Below are 19,531 nucleotides of genomic sequence, written 5' to 3'. Positions count from 1 at the left end.
GGCGTGGCAGTTTTGGGCGGTTTGTGGGCGTTAGAGTGGGCGTGGCAACAGGAATTGACAAACTTGCGCTGCTTCTGTGTCCCTGGAGTTTGTATGCTTAATCTCAACTTTCTAGCTTTAGTAGTTCCCGAGATCTCGACGTTCATACGGACGGACAGACGGACGGACAGACGGACATGGCCAGATCGACTCGGCTATTGATCCTGATCAAGAATATATATACTTTATATAGTCGGAAACGCTTCCTTCTGCCTGTTACATACTTTTCAACGAATCTAGTATACCCTTTTACTCTACGAGTAACGGGTATAAATATATATTTTTGATCACGATCAACAGCCGAGTTGATCTGCCTATGTCCGTCTCTCCGTCCGTCCGTCTGTCTGTTTGTCCGAATGAACGTCGAGATCTCAAGAACTATAAAAGATAGAAAGTTTAGATTCAGCATGCAGACTTCAGTGACATATAGACGCAGCGCAAGTTTGTCGATTCATATTGCACGCCCAAAAACCGCCCAAAAGGGCGGGGCCACACTTGTGAACAATATTTTGGTTTTTTTTTCATATTTTTCGTAGTCTCCTAATTTTTTGTCGAGTTGCCAAAAAAACTTTGCCACGCCCACTCTAACGCCCACAAACCGCCAAAAACTGTCAGTGTGGAAATATCTCCCTTGCACTTTCACTAGCTAATGACGGATATCGAATAGTCCGGGAACTCGACTATAGCATTCTCTCTTGTTTGTTTTAACCTTAATTACCTTACTTTTAACGATCTCTCAGGATGGGTGAAATTCAGCCTTTTTAATTCCAGTCGAAATATTGTTTTCTGCCCGAGCAAGAATATTTTAAAAATTTTCGAGTACCAGGTATTTTGGTATTCGACCAATACTTTGAGTCTGCCTAAAATGTGCATGTATACCTACGCTAGGCCTCGGCGTAGATATATTTCGTTTGTGCTGAGTGACTGTTTAACATTTTATTTATGAGCAGTTACACAGTAAAGCGCCATCCATTATGTCCGCCTTATGGAGCCAGGAATACCCATATAAGGTCGAAAAAAGAACTCAATCTATGGCTGAACGTACTCGTAAACTAAGCATTCTTTTAAAGTACCAAACGAAGACTCTTCACGTAAGTCTGTACTTTAAAATTTTAATTGCTTTGGTTTTCTGTCGTCCGGACAAAACCTTAGTTGCACAATACAGAAGAAGTGAGCAAGAAATGTATTCTCTCAAAAAGTATGTTTGCATTCAGGGCTGTACACGCATAACTTTTTGCCTTTTGTTGGGTTCGAGACTCGAATCATAAAGACTGCTCAGGTTCTAGATTGCAAATCGGCATGTAGGCTTGCTAACAAGGTTTAATTAAAAAACAAGAGAGAACGCTATAGTCGAGTTAACCGACTATCTGATACCCGTTACTCAGCTAGTGGAAGTACAAAGGAGAATTTCAACACTGATAGTTTTTGGCGGTTGGGGGCGTATGAGTGGGCGTGGCAAAATGTTTTTCTGCAAATAAATAGAAATTTACAAACTAACAAAAAAATTTAAAAATATTTTTTTAAAAGTGTGGGCGTGGGAGCTTTGGGCTGTTTGTGGGCGTGGCAAAAAAATTCTTTGCAAATCAATAGACTTTTAACAGACTAATAAAAAAATGAAAAAATATCAAAACATTTTTCAAAAGTGTGGGCGTGACAGTTTTGGTGTGGTCGGTAGAGTGGGCGTGGCAACAAATTTGCGCTTCGTCTATGTCTCTGGACTCTGCATGCTTAATCAAACGAAAACATTTATAAATTTAATAACCTCTGGTTCGAGAAGAACCGATCTTGGTATCAGGAAGAACAGATCTCAGTATCAAAAAGAGCCGATCTCGCTTTTGAGAATATTCGATCTCAATCACAATTACCAATCCAAAATAAAAAGGAATTTTATCTTAAGTAAATGTCCCATTCTTTTTATGTTTTACATTTTACGTAATCTTTATGTAATATACAATATTCTTAAAAATTAATAACATATTTAACAAATACTTAATATACGCTGCAATAAAAAAAATCGCATTACTGTTAAAAATCAATATAAATCAATGCATCTGGAGAGGTGTGTTTAATATCTGATGGGGATTGATCTTCTTCAAACCTCCGCCACCTACAAAAATGTGTTTCATTTAATTTTTTTTGCCGAAAATAATCATTCCTATGATCTTAGATATATGTAAAATTTGCATATGTATGAATTTGTTAAATATTACATTATGATAACCTTATATACTCACACATAAGACACTTAAATTATTGTTAGTATATATATCTACATACACACAATGTAATATACATTACATGTGAATACATGAATACATTCCCGCAACTGGCAACTGATACGAAAAATATAGTAATAAATACTTTCAGGTGGGGAAGGGCTTTTATAAACAAATCTCACGAACCTCTCAAACAATCCTTGAACCTGCTTCCGACTAAAAATATCGACATTAAGATCGTCGAAATCAAGAAGGGTTCTTCTGATAAGAATAATTGAACCCACTGAGTACGCTGAGCCCAGCCAATCTCGACTTTTTTTGATTTGAATTTTCTGGATGCACAAACCTCGCAAACTCTTACACTTTTAAGAAATGTTTGGAGTTTTTTATATATTTGACTTATTTTTTTTGTCAATTTCTATACGAAGAAAATGTTGACCATTTTTGCTATTACTTTTTATACCCGTTACTCGTAGAGTAAAAGGGTATACTAGATTCGTTGAAAAGTATGTAACAGGCAGAAGGAAGCGTTTCCGACCATATAAAGTATATATATTCTTGATCAGGATCAATAGCGGAGTCGATTTAACCATGTCCGTCTGTCCGTCCGTCTGTCCGTCTGTCCGTCCGTCTGTCCGTATGAACGCCGAGATCTCAGGAACTACAAAAGCTAGAAAGTTGAGATTAGGCATACAGACTCCAGGGACATAGACGCAGCGCAAGTTTGTCGATTCATGTTGCCACGCCCACTCTAACGCCCACAAACCGCCCAAAACTGCCACGCCCACACTTTTGAAAAATGTTTTGAAATTTTTTCATTTTTGTATTAGTCTTGTAATTTTCTATCGATTTACCAAAAAACTTTTTGCCACGCCCCCTCTAACGCCCTCAAACCGCCCAAAGCTGATACGCCCACACTTTTGAAAAATGTTTTGATATTTTTTCATTTTTATATTGGTCTTGTAAATTTCTATCGATATGCCAAAAAACTTTTTGCCACGCCCACTCTAACGCCCACAAACCGCCAAAAACTGTCCTTCGCACTTACACTAGCTGAGTAACGGGTATCAGATAGTCGGGGAACTCGACTATAGCGTTCTCTCTTGTTTTTAGCTGAGAAACGGGTATCGATCAATGGAATCGACTATAGCGTTATCTGTAGTAGCGCCCTTAATTTAAAACTTAGAATTATTTCCCTTAAACCAAGCAAGATAAAATTAAAATAGTTCCAGCTCGGTTCTGGTTTATTAACGAATATACATATATATATATATATATAATTCATTGCAAAGGTTGACGAAAAACTAGTTCGCCGTCTGCACCATAAGAATTTTTAAGAAAAATCGGAACTCTTAACAAATGAGGATTACATTTGTTTTCAATCACAAGATATTTTTAAAACAAGTATTTTGGTGAACTTTTTTGTGGACTTGTTAACCTGTATGTCAGTCTGCAACATACCGTTATTTTTATTATGTCACTTATTGGCAGATGTTGATATTTTTTTATATAGTGCCCCTATAAGGTTAAGTGCTATATTATTTTTATGCGAAAGAGTTTATATCTAATTTCATATCTCTGCCAAGGTAGTAGGCAATTATTGTAACGACCTCAAGCTGGTAACACTCCCTTACATTTTTTTATCTGTGCAACGGGCATGTGATAGTCGAAATAGTCGACTTAAGCTTTTCCTGTTGATCTTAAATAATTTATGTTAGTAATTTTCTCCTGTCCATTTGGATTCGCTCCGATCTTTCTCGTGCAACCACATGCATTGGGCCTTTCAATTGAATCAAGATTGATAAGGATCTAAAGGTCCTATTTTGAACGTTCTTTATCTGACATATTTGTAGGAAACACTTAACCAAATCGTTCGGTTTTCCAATTCATTAGTGCGCAGTGTATGAAAATGTAATTACTTGTGACGCTATAAGCAACATTTAGTTCAGTTCAAGAACTTAAAGAGCGTTTGAGAGAGAATGCTTAAGGCATGCGCAATAGGTAAATACTTGTCTCTTAAATTTTTCCTGTCTTACCCACACTTGACTTTTTTCTGTATACATAAGCTTTTTAATGGTGTACTAAAAACTAAAGTTCTAAGTGTGTAACAGTCATCCGCACAAAAGCTTATTTGCTGGTAGCTTCATAAAAACGGAGCTAGGCGCAACAAAGAATTTACCAAGTTGTAGTGTGGATTTCAACGTTTTTTTTATTCTCAGCAGAGCGCAAATAATTGTTCGTAGTGATTTCAAATAGTCTATGCTAAGAAAAGCAGATAAAATAGTTTAAGAAAATTACCTTTTTATTTAAAAATTGCGTATACATAATTTTGTGCAAGGAAAGGAAACAAACTGTTTTAATGTTTTGTTATTATAAAAATTAATCAAATTTGTGGTGGTTCTAATTGCCTTAAGTGCAGATACCTGACTAATTTATAAACGAATCCAATTTATGATCCCCTTAATAAAATTGAGTTACGAACCAATTGCACGACTCCTTTGGTGCTATTTAATTTATTGTAGCAATTCCTAATTGGTTACAGATAAATGTAATTGAATGTAATACACATTCTATCAAAATACGTTTTGAAATACATATATATATTACAAGAACCTAATTTAAAGAGTTATGTGTATTTACTCTTTTTCACCGAATACTAAACGTGGTTTTAGGTACATATGTATATAAAAATTGAGTATTTCAGACGAAATTGACTATTGGAATAAACGTATGTATATACATCGAGCATTAAAACAGAATAAAAGAAAAACACTTTTATTTAGGTAAAAACAAAACCTAGAGATTGATTTGGAAATCGGCACTTATTAACTGTATGATGAACACATCTCAGCTGCAGGCGACCGGAGATACGGAAAAAAAAAGTCAGTTACTTAAAAAGGAACTCAAAATAAACACCCAGGAAAAGCTTATCTTTGCAGAAAATGCTCTAAAAAGCCAGATTAAAATAAAGGAGCAGTTACGGCTTCAGCAACAATCAACGATGTATGCGTCGTCACTATTTAACTCTTCTTCTGGTAGATTAGTAAAAGCACCGCTCTTAAACCAGCGGCATCTTAATTCTATCCAGAACCACATTAATTTCGACCTGGCCCAAAAGCAAAAATTGCAAATGCAACCACCGATGAGTAAGTCGCCCGTTGGATTGGATTCAACATATTTCACTTATCCAAGCACAAGTACTAATGGAAGTATGATATCGATTAAAAGTGAACAGCAGTTGTGTCAGATCTACAATTCACAGCAACACTCTGACTACATTATATCCGATTATATGGATAAAATTGCAACAAGGATTAGTTTACTTGAAACAGAGCTAAAGTTTGCTTGGCGTGCATTGGACTTGCTTTCTACAGAGTACGGAAAGATTTGGACTCGTTTGGAGAAGCTTGAAAACATATCAATAGAACAGCAGTCTGTCGTTGGTAATCTTATGGATCTTATCGGAGCATCAAAACCAGAACTACATCAAGTCGATATCGAAAAAATGGAAGTACCTCTATATCAGGATGAAGATCAATTACTACCGTTGATAATGGAACCCACATTGGATATAGATATCCAACCATCTGATCATGACTATGATAAGAAACTTACTTTTGAAAACCATAATAACACCTTTGTAAGCGAACTAACGCCAGCTACTGAATCCAATGAGTTTATGAATGCCGCTTGCGCAATAGATTCCCATCCAAATTTTGAAAACGTTGCATTGAATGACAATAGCTTGGAACTTGGAATAACTCAATTTGGTTTTGAAAAAGGTTATGATCCAAATCAGAAAGGTATTCAATCAGATTTCGAAGCTTCACAAAAGGAATCCAAAATTCAACTTTACTCAGATTCTGACCTTATGTTGTATGAGAGGCAGCAGTTTCTAGCAAATAGCGCCCGTGCCGAATTAATGAAGGAATTTTTGAATGGACGTCGAGTTTTAAATGAGATTTCGGCATCCTCAGGTACATTGTCTAAAAGTTCTAAAAAGTGTAAAGATTTTGTACAGCCAAGAGAACCATTTATTAATAACCACTTGCTTTTCGAGACAGATGATAAATACAAGAGACAGACAAGCAGTGAACATGACAGCCTTATTGGTGATACGTTTTTTCGTTTAGCAGCCTCTAAAACCGGCGAGGGTGGAATCCAGGTACTACCCATTGAAGATTCTGGAGGAACGAAAATTCCAGCTAATATTAATGAAGTGGACGAATCTTTTTATAAAAAACTAAACGAGGCATATCGTGACAATGAATTGAGCTCTGAGATATTTAAGGTAGATGCATTACTACATAAGTCTGGGGCCACACACGACCAAATCTCATCTATCCGTAACCACTCAGCTGCTTCCCTTCTTTTAAATAATCAGGGTGTGAAGGATATTACAGATATACAATCTTTGCAGACTGCAAAAACCAGTGTTGTAATGCAGTCAAATCAAAACTTGAACAAAGAATCAAGAAAGCACAGAAAAAAAAAACATCATACAAACGAAATGGATATGATTAATAAACTAAAGTGTATCCTTGCACAAGCACAATCAACACAAATTATTAAGGTAGACACGGAAGAATTGCGTTATTCACAGTCAACTCCGGGTGATAAACCAACTGAAACGGAAGATATTACTATGCAAAATGAATCAGACAAACAGCGTAGTAGCAGATACTTAAGAGATGATATACGGAAAACTTTGAACAACGTAATACAGACTTTATTGGATGAAATAAATAAAATTACAGGCCTACAATCATTGAGTGCAACACAAATAAGTCAGTTACGAAACGCTGTATGGTCAGAAGAAAAGTTTTTTCAAAAAATTAGCCAAGTCGATAAAAAATTGACTTTGCTCTTACTAAATCCGTTAACAGTAACAGAAGAACTACAAAGACTTTGCATTTCAAACACAAATGAAAAGTTTGTGCTGGTAATGAGAAAGTTAAAAAAAAATATTGATACACTAAAAAAGTTAGTTGGCAACTCATTGGATGATTTGACAATAGATAATTCACATGCAAATACGACCACATCTCACCGTCTTAATTCATCCCTTAATTCTAATGTTAGTAGTTTTAGTGCACAATTATTAAGAAACAACTCTAATCTGGATGAACAGTTGAAAATTATTGAAACTCAAGAGATTGAAATACATCGGAAAAAGAAAATAGACGAAATTAAGAGCGCACACCCCGAAGAAGTCGATACTTTAAACCCAGATATTGAATATAAAAGCCATAATAGTTGTATTAATTCAACTGATAATATTTTAAGCTTTTCAAAAAATATTTACAATGAAGATGAATACATAAAGTCTTTAAAAAAGAGTCTGGAACGACACAATAGCATGATTTTTTTACTCCATTTGCAAAATCCTGAAAAACACAAAGTATTGGCTGATATAAATGATGCACTAATAGATTCAAACCGATCCAGTCTCAGTCCTCCACCACCAGCTCCAACCGATACAATTAACTTAAATGAGGCTATTAATCAAATTTCATGTCAACAACGAAATGCAAAATCGGACTCGGGCCTATCGTCGATGAGCGGCTGGTCACCCAACTCCCAAGTGTCGGTTGGAATTCAAAACTACGATTTTGTCTGTAATAATATTTATAAAAATTGTAGCGAAAGATTGCCTTTAGCTGAAAATTTAAGCCTTCACAATTTACCAGTCAGTTATGAACAAGCTCAAACAAGTATAAAAAATGAGTTTGTGATATTAGAAGAAAATCTAAACTATATTTATGAGCTTTCTAAAAATTTACCTATTTGCTCTGCCTATGAAAATAAGTCTATTTTCGATATGAATAGCGACTCAAATGAAATAAGAAAATTTTCCACTGTTGACGAAATGCTGGAATGGGACCAGCTCAATGAACCGGATAAACAAAACTTTTCTGCGAAACGGGTAAACTCTAACCTTATGCCAGATCTTCTGACTGCGCAAACACAAAAATGCTCATTAAATCACAATAAAAAGACAAATATGAAAATGGAATATGTTGGGCAAGAAGAGAATGGAAGCATGACGAAGCGTAGCATCATAGCACCAAATATTTATAACGGAAAATCGGTAAATCAATTCTGCAGACCTTGTTTAACAGATAGACTAGTATTTTATCCCTCATCAAACTCTATTACCGATTCCAATAGCAGCCATAATTTGAATTATTTGGGTCAACAGGATCAAACACAGAATAATAAGGTATTCGGATCTGCACCTTCGAATCAAGTTCTAACGAACTATCTTGATTATACTCCTGGTAGTTATTCTAAGGGCCAGCCGGAGGATCTCATTGACGCAACGAACTCAAGTCAACTGGAATTTGAGGTCGAATCGGAGTCACTGTTCAACTCTCCTAATAGTTCTAGCTATTTTAAACAACAAAGGTTTGTTCAAGAACCATCTGCTACAAAGCCTTTAAAGGTATGGAACAGGCTTAATACCATATTAACACAAAATCTAACGCTTAAGCGGCCGTCAAAGTTTAATAGATCACAGTCTTTACCCGGTGATGTGCAAAGTCAAGGCGTTCAGAGACAGTCTCGTGGCCAGGCCGGCTCGTGTCCGTTTCTTTCCCACAAGCGTTCCAATCTAGGCGGAAGCCAGGTTCAGTTATCGAAGAGAATACAAAAGCTTCCTATGCGTTTTATGCGACGAGCGACAGGAGCCCCATTCGTGCGGCGCTTGTCAAGTCCTGAATCCGCTGTTTCATTAGATTCTGCTGCCGATAAACGATTCTCAAGCGAAAAAAGTTTACAAAAAAAATCAATTTCGTCTAGGATGAATATTTTAATGCAAAAAGCAAAGAAGTACAAACGGCACAGCTTTGTCCTGCGCCGCGGCTGTAACATGTCGGATTCTAAATTGGAGACGGCAGACTTTGCTTCATCGGATAACGATAAAAGTTCGATATCAGCAAGTGAAATTTTGTTGAATCAATCGGACGAGGTAGAAGACGAACGAGAGGAAGATTTCAATGATAAAAATGGGTGTGACTTTGACTATCAAAGTGAATTTGGTGGTTCAATTGAGAAGTTAAATGGCAACCTACCAGATAATCTATTTCCTATTGTTGGTGACATAAAAAGGGTTCAAAACCCCTTACCACTGGCTGCCTCAACAGAAACTTCTCTTTTTAAGCATAATAATAGTAATGAATATGAAAATCTTAAAACTTTACCCATCGCAATGCCCAAGATTCACTTAGAGACGCCAGCAGAGGCATGCCATCAAGAACTGAAATCAGCACAGTCTGACGATGAAGTCGTTAAGAACTCACTGGAAAACTCGGTCAAAAATAATCTAAATGCCCCCACGCTTAGTATATTACAGACGATTGAAGATGATTTCGTCCCAACGATGACTACATTCCTTACAACAACAACGACAACTACAACTACAACGATAAACAGCAGTCGTAATTTCAATGGCACTAGCGCTTTATGGGTCACGCAGCAGTGCTTAGACCTTCCAAACAATCTCGGGTGTGGGGGGTCGCGAGAAGATGACGATAATCGCAGTCAGCATTCTGCTCGCACTCTCTCTTCTTCTCGTCGACAAAGCACTGAAGATAGCATTGATACAGACGACGAATACTTTTATTATGAGCTTCGCCAGTTAGAGGAGCAGGAAAAGCAACGGGCTCAAATTTCTGCACTTTCATCTTCCGAACGACAAGATGACAATGGGGTGTTGTTTTCACAAATTGGACAACTTCTTCAAAACGATGTTAACGGAGAAGACTGTTTTTGCCCTTCTGGTGTCTATAAGGATGGAGAAGAGGCTATTATTTATTCGCCAAGTGAAAGTGTAAAGTTACGAATGTCTGATGTATTTATTGAACTTAAAAGCGTTGTTAGTTTAGTCCCATGCATATATGATGACAGTGTGGTATACGCAGCGTCTGTCGCGACTATTAAAGGAACTTCTATTGTGAAACCAACATGTGAAAAACTTGCAACAGTTTCCGACATGCACAGTGCGTGGCAGGATATTAATGGTGAATTACAAATTACAGCTTCCGATATTGATTCTAATGACGACATAATTTCAAATAAGGACAGGGAAACTGTAATTTTTTTAAATAACAAACAACGAAAATTGAGACGGTTAAAAAAAAAAACACGCGATCGTAAAGTTAATACATCTAACAATGCAGGTAGTTCCAGTTCCTCTTGCCATTCTGAAAATGAATGTGAGCAGTATGAACGTAATAAACCACTTGGAAAATGTACTCAGAGATTGGAAGCAGATAAAGCTGAGAATGAAATATCACATAAATCGGAAGCATCTAGCGAGACATCAGGACCAGATACGCCAGCAGAGCTGAGCGATGTTGAGATAAGCGAAACCGAAAACGGTGTGAGAGCTGACGGCCCGAATATAGATGGCATGCACGAAAATTCAGAGAGCCTTTTAAAGGGTAATCTGACGTCCCTATTACATGACCACAATTTAAAAAACCAGTCTCTGGAAACATATCACCATAATACGCACATATTAAAGAATATTACAAGTAAATCACTTTCAACGCAGAACCAAATTGACTCAAAAAAGTTAATTAGTCAAGAATTAGATGCTGATGGAACACAAGCTGTAGGCAATGAAACTGGTCTTGGCAGTAGCAAATGGAAACTGCTAAAAACTTTAAAGGAGCGCAAGATCGAGGAAAAAAATAATCAAGATAAAATAAAAGAAGATGAAATGACAAAGGACAGGGACAAGGTAATTATAAAGAATTAAAATTTATTTTAGGAATTCTTTAAACTGTCGTTTTTCTAAATTAATTGCAAATTTTTTACAAAGATGTAGTCAAATAAAAGATACTACATTTCCTAGATGGTAACAACCAAGGGTGTGAGCCAGTGCCTATTTCTTTTAAAGCCTTTAAAACTTTTGGTTTCATTCCTATCGGTATGAAAAAACACTGAAACGCTATCATTATTTTTCTTTATGCTTACTCTCAGCATTTTTTCACATATATTAAAAACAAATAAATAAAATTTGCGAAAAAAATTCGATAGTCGTGCGATTTCTGAAAAATTTAGTAAATATCGATATGCAAATCGCTTAAAGAAAATTAACGTTCATTAGAGCTTTGCTAAACATATTTAAAAACTGATACCCGCAGATAATGGAAGTTCAAAGAGAAATTTCAACACTGACAGTTTTTGGCGGTTCGCGGTCGTTAGATTGGATTGGCAAAAAAAATTATTTTCAAATTGAGTGAAATTTACAGGACTAACAAGAATGTGAAAAAATATCAAAACATTTTTTAAAAGTGAGGGCGTGCCAGTTTTGTGCGGTTTGTGGGCGTTAGGGTGTTAAAAAGTTTTTCCGCAGATCGATAGAAATTAACAATACTAATAAGAAAATGAAAAAATATTTTCCAAAGTGTGGGCGTGGCAGTCTTGGGCGGTTTGTGGGCGTTAGAGTGGGAGTGGCAAAAAGTTTTTTGGTAAATAGATAGAAAATTACAAGACTAATACAAAAATGAAAAAATTTCAAAACATTTTTCAAAAGTGTGGGCGTGGCAGCTTTGGGCGGTGTGTGGGCGTTTTTTTGCAAATCGATAGAATATAACAAGACCAATAAAAAACAAGAGAGAACGCTATAGTCGACTTCCCCGACTATCTGATACCCGTTACTCAGCTAGTGGATGTGCGAAGAAGAAATTTCAGCACTGACAGTTATTGGCGGTTTGTGGGCGTTAGAGTGGGCGTGGCAACATGAATCGACAAACTTGCGCTGCTTCTATGTCCCTGGAGTTTGTATGCTTAATCTCAACTTTCTAGCTTTAGTAGTTCCTGAGATCTCGACGTTCATACGGACGGACAGACGGACGGACAGACGGACGGACAGACGGACATGGCCAGATCGACTCGGCTATTGATCCTGATCAAGAATATATATACTTTATATGGTCGGAAACGCTTCCTTCTGCCGGTTACATACTTTTCAACGAATCTAGTATACCCTTTTACTCTACGAGTAACGGGTATAAAAAATAGCACTTTATGAAAAATGCTTAAATGTTCAATTTTAAACTTGATAGTAACAAGTTTACTAATATCAAATGTTTGCGTATTAAAACTACAGACATTCCACTAATTTAATATTTGGTAGTGTATTCCTTATTACCAATAACGGGAGCGCAACGTTTTGGCATGGAATCAAGCAGGTCCTGACAACCTTTTAGGGATAGTTTGCTCCAGGACTCTTTACGGGCGGACGGGGACGATCAAAAAGATATTAATAATAAGAGAACAAAATAGATGAACGGATTCCTTTTCTAGTCTCTATCTTTTTACCTAAATATCTAAATATTTATACATTTTTATTGTTGTGGTACTTAATTACTATACTACCTATCGAAAATTCGACTTCCTGTAACATATAATACCTTTTTTTCAGAATGGAGGTGGTACTGGAGAAGTGGGATTACGTACGAATGGTCATCCCGGTGATAATCCATTTTATAGCAACATTGACAGTATGCCGGACATAAGGCCTCGTAGAAAATCCATTCCTCTCGTGTCTGAGCTGGTAAGTTCTTTAATAACTTTTCACAATATGTTTCCCTTGATGCAATGATTTAAACAGTTACCGCATAAAAATAGATACTACTAAGACCAATTACTCATACCAATTTTATGTTTACCATTTTTTTTCCCAAGATTCAGAGAATTAGCCACTGATTTAATTGATGGCTCACTTAAGTGAATGAACAATAAAAAATATTAATCCTATAATCTATGACTCTGCTTACTATATCATACTTTTTTTAAAATATCGTTTCTTACGTCGATGATTTGATGGACGGCAGGTTCTTAAGGTATACCTAAAGATTTTTAATTAAAAAAAAAATGTTATTACAAAATGTAAACTAGCTATTTTTATACTAAAAAGTATTTTCTATTTACCTCTTAAATTTACTGAAATATGCAAAATTATATTGTTGTTTTATTTTTAATGTAGTTTAGCACTGTAGACTCCATAAAACACAAACTTCAGAATTAAATGAAAAATAGCGATGGATAGTGCAAAATAACGTTTAACAATGTAAAGGTGAATTACAGTCATTAGGCAATGTTGGGCAGAGTAAACATTTGAGCAGGATCAGTAGCCGAGATGATCTGGCCATGTCCACTGTCTGTCCGTCCGTATGAACGCCTATATTTCGCAAACCATAAGAGAGTTAAAATTAAGAATGCAGGTTTAAATTATGCCTCCATTGAGCAAGCTGGTATCAGAAAAGATATCGAATGGATTCGATTTTTAATATTAACATATCATAAAGCACAAAGGAAATACAGATGAATGCCAAATATAAATGGTTACAAATTACATCTATAATACATTTTAAAAATACAAAAAAAAAATAACGTTTTATAATATTTAAATTTATAAAAATTTCATGCATGCGTACAAAAAATACATTGTAGATCATTCACGACTTCAAAAAATAGTCATCATAGCACCATTAAAAATTATAATTTTGTGTAACATCTTATGTCCCTTAAAATTTTTTATTACCTGTAAAATAACAAATATGTATTTTAGAACGGGTTACGTCTCTTTAAATTTTGTTTACCTGCCAAATAAAAAAAATTAATTTCAGAAAAAAACAGTTTTATATAAAATATTAAAAGAAAATTTGGTTAGTTTTTACAAAATGTCTTATAGAATTTATTTAAACCCTTAAAAATCTATAGAGAACCAAACTAACAAAATAGTTTTGTATTCGTGAAAAAGGAAAAGTGGTCACGGGCAGCGTAGAAAATAATATTTCGTTACTTACATTCTATCTCGAGCCGAAGATAGCAAACTGAATGGCATATACATATATATATCTGTTATTCCAGAAGTCGAAATTGATCAAGCAAAATCCTTAATTCCTGAATTAATTATAAAAAATTCCGTAGTACCTATAATAATAATGTAATTGACAGCTTTGTTCATTTGCAAAAGAAATAATTATAAACTTAATCATAAATAATGCACACGCAATTGATGACGTCATCAAGTAATTTTAATTGATAATTTTTGATTTTTTTGGTCTACGGCTATCAGGCGAATTATCTATATGCCTCCGCAAAAATGGATCAATGTAATCTGCTAAGTTTGCATGAAAATGACAAGACCACGGTTGGTAGATATAACACGTACACGTAGAAAGACCCATAAAATAATTCGAAAATCCTTATATTCGAATAGATGTGATTAAACAATGCAGTCATTTCTAAATATTGAGAAAGTTTACCAATCGTACTCGTACATGAAGATCCGTGCACTTTTAATTGTAATTATCTCAAAATTGCATTATTGTATGGAATTTTATTTGTGTTTGCATTCTGCCTGTAACGCTTTTTCTTAGTATTCTTAAAACTAAAAGCGTAAAGAAATTTACTTACGTATCATTGATAAAGTTGCGATGAAGAACCTTAATTTGCCTTTTAGTTTGATGCCAAGTTTAAATATAGGTCTTTTAAAATAAAAAGATTTACCAAATACATAAAATGAACTCATTGAAGTCTAATTCCTCGTTACGTCTCTTTAGACAATGGCCGCTACAAAACGAAATGCTGGACTCACATCTGCTGTTCCGCGTGCAACGCTTAATGACGAAGATCTGGTAAGGCTATTTGGTTATTTTTAAAAATGAATTTCTGCATTTTTAACAAAACTACGACTCAAACGAAGTTAATTAAAATTCCGATAAGTACCATATTCCCTAACATCTTTTAATTATTAAGCTAGTGAGCAAAATATATTTACTGTAAAACCTGTTAAAGGGTGTTAAAGGGTGTAGTAACTAGTTTTGTAAAAAAAATTTTTCAAAAATTGTTTGGTATCTGTTTCCAATCTATAGAAAATGCACGTGTACAAAAAAGCTCTACAAGCCCTGATCTACCCTATATCTTCCACAACGCCACACAATTTTTTGTTATGGACTGCTACGTCACCAACGTACTGCTACGAGTGTGAGGGTCTTTTGTGGGGAATAGCACGACAAGGGGTGCGATGCACTGAGTGCAGTGTAAAGTGTCATGAAAAATGTAAGGACCTGCTGAATGCGGACTGCCTACAGCGTAAGTATATTCACCACTACTTATATTTTACGAATTTATAAATTGTATCCTATAATTAAAGGTGCTGCCGAAAAAAGCTCAAAGCACGGCGCGGAAGACAAGGCTAACTCCATTATTACAGCCATGAAAGATCGAATGAAGCAACGTGAACGGGAGAAGCCTGAAATTTTTGAGTTGATTAGGTAATATTAAATTCCATATAGCGAATTCACTAGTGTTTTTAATCACATCGATAAAGGTGTTACTTATTTTAATTTTAAAACCTTAAGTGGGGGTAATAAGTTAATCTAAAGAACTCCCAATCTTACATATTAAAATAAGTCATCTAGTTTGGTAAACGGCCAGAAAAAACTAACCACAAAGGAATGTTAACTTTGAAATGGCATTCATTCACTAGAGCCGTATTCAGCGTTGAGGAGAAGAGTCATACCGGTCATATGAAGGCTGTAAAGCAAAGCGTCCTGGATGGCACAAGCAAGTGGTCGGCAAAAATAGCAATCACAGGTTTGAAACATTCCTCTAATCGTCGTATTTTTCTGTTGTCGGTTTAAATTAAGTTGGATGTATGTGAATGTATTTGCAATTCGCATTTGAATGACACGCTGTATTTATTATTATTATATTGGTATGTATATGAAAAATACAACATTGATTGACAATAATGAATGTATGATTATATGTAACCGTATTTAATATTTGTATTTTAAAAGTGTGTGATATGCATGTACGCATTACATACATGTTTGTATATTTGGGGAATCCACATATAAAATAAGCTGCGAGTTTATTTGTTTTAAAAATTTTTACAATATTATTTATTATTCAGCATTTAATAAGCTTATGTAGTACGAAACAAAATCTTGTAATTTGATATTGAATGGCGTCAGTATTAAATTAGCCTCGCGGCATAATTTTATGTATGGGCTTCGTCCTAACATGTAAGATTCAAAGTGTTTTCAGCTTACAGGTAAAGACATAAATAGGGTCAAGAAGAAATAAATTGATCAGCCCCCTTTAGTATTATGATATAATAAAAAAGAGGTCCAGGGTAAATAAGACTAGCCAATACAATTACATACTTTTAGAATTTTCATATTTAAGATTTTTTTATTGAAAGTCAAAAGAAAACGCAAATCATATATGTATGAAACCAATTTAATTTAAGGATGACATTCGGTGTGGATCCCGATACACACATAGATTCATTAGAGCAGGCTGAGCACGCAACTGTTGAGGGAACATCTAAGTGGTCATGCAAACTAACCATTACAGGTACACAAACAAAGCCATTTGGTATTGCTTTAACTCTTTTTTATTTTGTTTTATAATTTTATCCTTTCCTTGCATCCTAATTTTTTTTCAATTTCATTACTTCAAAGTAAATTGTAACCAATTACTTAAAAGCTATATTTTTGTTTTTCTTTGGTTTGCGATCAAAGAAAATAAAGTACAATTTGTTTTCTAACAGGGTTTAAAGGGTTTAAACCTAGTTTTAGGGTTTAAATCTAGTTTTAAATTAGATTTTGTTTTTGTACGAAATAAGACTTATTTTATTTTGTTTATTTTTACAATTTAAGAACTTTACGTTTCAAGTAAATTGTTTGTGTATAACCATTACTTTCTAATAAAAATTGTGTTGGGTACTTATTTGAATGGTCTTATCCCAAAATAAAGTTGTAAATACACACAATACCATAATTCTATTTTTTTTGTAGTTTTTTTTTTTTTGTAGATCATCAACAGGAAATGTTAAATTACCTGCATAGTTTAATAATATTTACCGTGAATATTTATGTAAGCTACACTGCTGTGCTATATTGCTATATTACTGATTAAAACACTTAGGACAGACTTAAAAGAAAAGCAACGGCCAAACGTTATTTTTAACTTGGAAAGAATTATTTAAAAAATTAAAGAATTATGTTGTAGGAAAAAAAGGTTTATAACATACAAGCCCTTTATTCATTTCCTCCATGCTTACCACTCTACATTAGCACATTAGCCCTTGCAGAGGGAAAAATAATTTTAGTCAAAAGTCTGCAACGCACTAAGGGAGGAATTTGCACCATATATAGTATATAATTTAATTTTATTTTACTGAATGATTACAATATTTTTAGTTGAGAAGAGCACCGACCGATTATAATTAGGCCTCAAACTGAACTCTGATAATTACTCTAATTTGATTGACGTTCTAGCCTCGGTTTCGAGCTTTTCTAATATGGACTTTAGACTTTAGGCTTCTGATCAAAAGAAGAGAGAAAGCTTTGGAGTTGCTGAATTTAATTGCCTTTGCATTTCTCTTGGATTCAAGTGCATTCGCTCTTGGATACAAGTGCTCTTAGATTCTTATAATTTTGTTTATTGAAATATAATACATCTGTTTTTCGGGATTGCGAGTCCGAGCTTTGAACGTGGGAACGCAACGATGATGCGAGGGCTTAAGCAAGGATTGTTAAAATTGGGCAATGGATGTTTAGTCTACCAGTGGGTGGGGGAGTAGTGTAGGGTGTATAAGTGAGTTTGGGTGTACATGTTGTATGTGTATTAGTGTGTAGGCATGTGCTTAAGTCTTAGGTACTTATGGATATGTCACTATATATATTATTAGTCGGTATCAACAACCGAGTCGATATAGCCGTCTGTACTTCCTTCCGATATTCCTTCTCTTATTTGTAAATCTATTTGCATTCTTTTCGACGAATCTAGTAATCCCTTTTACTAACGGGATTATACATATTAATAAGCTTAGGTCAGCAGCTTTTTCTCCGCAGTACAGCAAATAATATTGTAAGAATTGTGTTTAAGCTAATGCCATACCACGCATATACGGTATTCCCGTTTACCCTATAAGTAATTTAATTTGTGATAACACACATCCTAGGAAAGCATTGAAAAAAAAATTTTTTTTTTGCTGTTCATACTAAGTTGTTTCCTGTTTTATTGCTTCCAAGCTAATTCGGCGCATTGCTTGAACAAACAAAAATTGCTGAAGTTAAAACATAATTTTTTTATTTAATTAAAGGTTCCTAAATAGAGTAATTGGGTCGATGCTTTTTCGTATACATTTTTGTAATTCCATTTGAATTTAATTAATGTACTTATTCTTTTAAATCTTATTGTATATACATACAATCCACACTTAAGGCATTTAATCATAATTGCTTTTGTTATCATTTTCTAGACAAACTTTTTAATTTATTTTGTAATATTTTTTCTAGTATAGTATCTATTACTATCCATTGTCCCGGCTTTATGAGCTATTAAAATGAAAAAGTGGCAGAATATCTGTTATTTTTTTAGAAGCACTATTTTAAATATGTGCGGGTCAATAATTAATTTATTTACAGATGTTTTAATGTATAGCTTTTATGCTATAAGGTTTAATGATATTTTAAAAGCGTGTCAATAATTAATTTATTTACAGATGTTTTAATGTATTGCTTTTATGCTATAAGGTTTAAAGATATTTTAAAAGTGTGAAAGATTAAATAATTTCATGCTTTCATTTCGTCTAAGCTGATAGGGATGCCTAATGGTTAAAAACCGATAGTAATTTGACAAACAAACAAACTCTTAACAGGGCTAATTACGATAAAATAATTGCAGGATTTTTAGACCAGAAATGCGCAAAATACAATTTTTTGTTTTAAGCTTATATTGCCCATGGATTAATACGATTTTGATTAAATTGGGCATTTTAAAACAAAACTAATATACATCGAATATAAACTCGTTTTCGTTCCATTTAAAATCTAATTAATTATATTATTTTATTTTTCGATTATTCTTATTCGAATCTATAGAACTTATACCTGCCATAGAAGCAAGAGTTTTGAGAAAACTTCTTGAAGATAGCTTAATAACTGAGAAACTCGTCCGCGTAGAAATGGACGGGTTGACGGACGGACATGATTATATCAACTCAGTTGTTGAAACTGATGATAAGTACATACATTATACTGAATATGGCGCCAATGTCAGTTTTACTGCGTTACAAACTTCTGACTGTAAAGTGACATGCTATTCTGCTTTAACGCTCTAAGGTTTATTATGTAAACCAGAGGTGCTGTCTTACAGAGGCCGGCACCTTAATGAATAGATGTACATACATACATATGTGCGCCCGATTTGACGAATAGATGTCTTACTTGCATTGCAAT

The 19,531-nt window shown here is 34.6% G+C and overlaps 1 protein-coding gene across 19 annotated transcripts in view; it reads left to right on the top strand.

Moving 5' to 3' along the window:
* Positions 1-19,531, top strand: part of LOC6523749 (protein unc-13 homolog A) — a 40,871-nt gene that overhangs the window by 9,707 nt on the left and 11,633 nt on the right. For 3 of the 19 annotated variants that reach the window (XM_039377055.2, XM_039377058.2, XM_039377056.2), the window contains 7 exons: positions 12,691-12,822; positions 13,103-13,111; positions 14,350-14,424; positions 14,837-14,911; positions 15,149-15,368; positions 15,430-15,550; positions 15,766-15,872. In XM_039377055.2, coding sequence (XP_039232989.1) covers positions 12,691-12,822; positions 13,103-13,111; positions 14,350-14,424; positions 14,837-14,911; positions 15,149-15,368; positions 15,430-15,550; positions 15,766-15,872 — 739 coding nt within the window. Of the gene's footprint in view, positions 1-4,349; positions 4,491-4,921; positions 4,984-5,038; positions 11,002-12,690; positions 12,823-12,953; positions 13,083-13,102; positions 13,112-14,349; positions 14,425-14,493; positions 14,912-15,148; positions 15,369-15,429; positions 15,551-15,765; positions 15,873-16,533; positions 16,647-19,531 lie in introns of those variants that run through there. The other 16 variants (XM_039377061.1, XM_039377060.2, XM_043207218.1 and 13 more) reach the window with 16 other exon arrangements.

The sequence above is a fragment of the Drosophila yakuba genome, chromosome 4, assembly GCF_016746365.2.
Source record: "Drosophila yakuba strain Tai18E2 chromosome 4, Prin_Dyak_Tai18E2_2.1, whole genome shotgun sequence".
In the NCBI taxonomy this organism is placed as follows: domain Eukaryota; kingdom Metazoa; phylum Arthropoda; class Insecta; order Diptera; family Drosophilidae; genus Drosophila; species Drosophila yakuba.
Note: the sequence above shows the minus strand (reverse complement) of the source record. Positions and strands in the feature narration are given on the sequence as shown.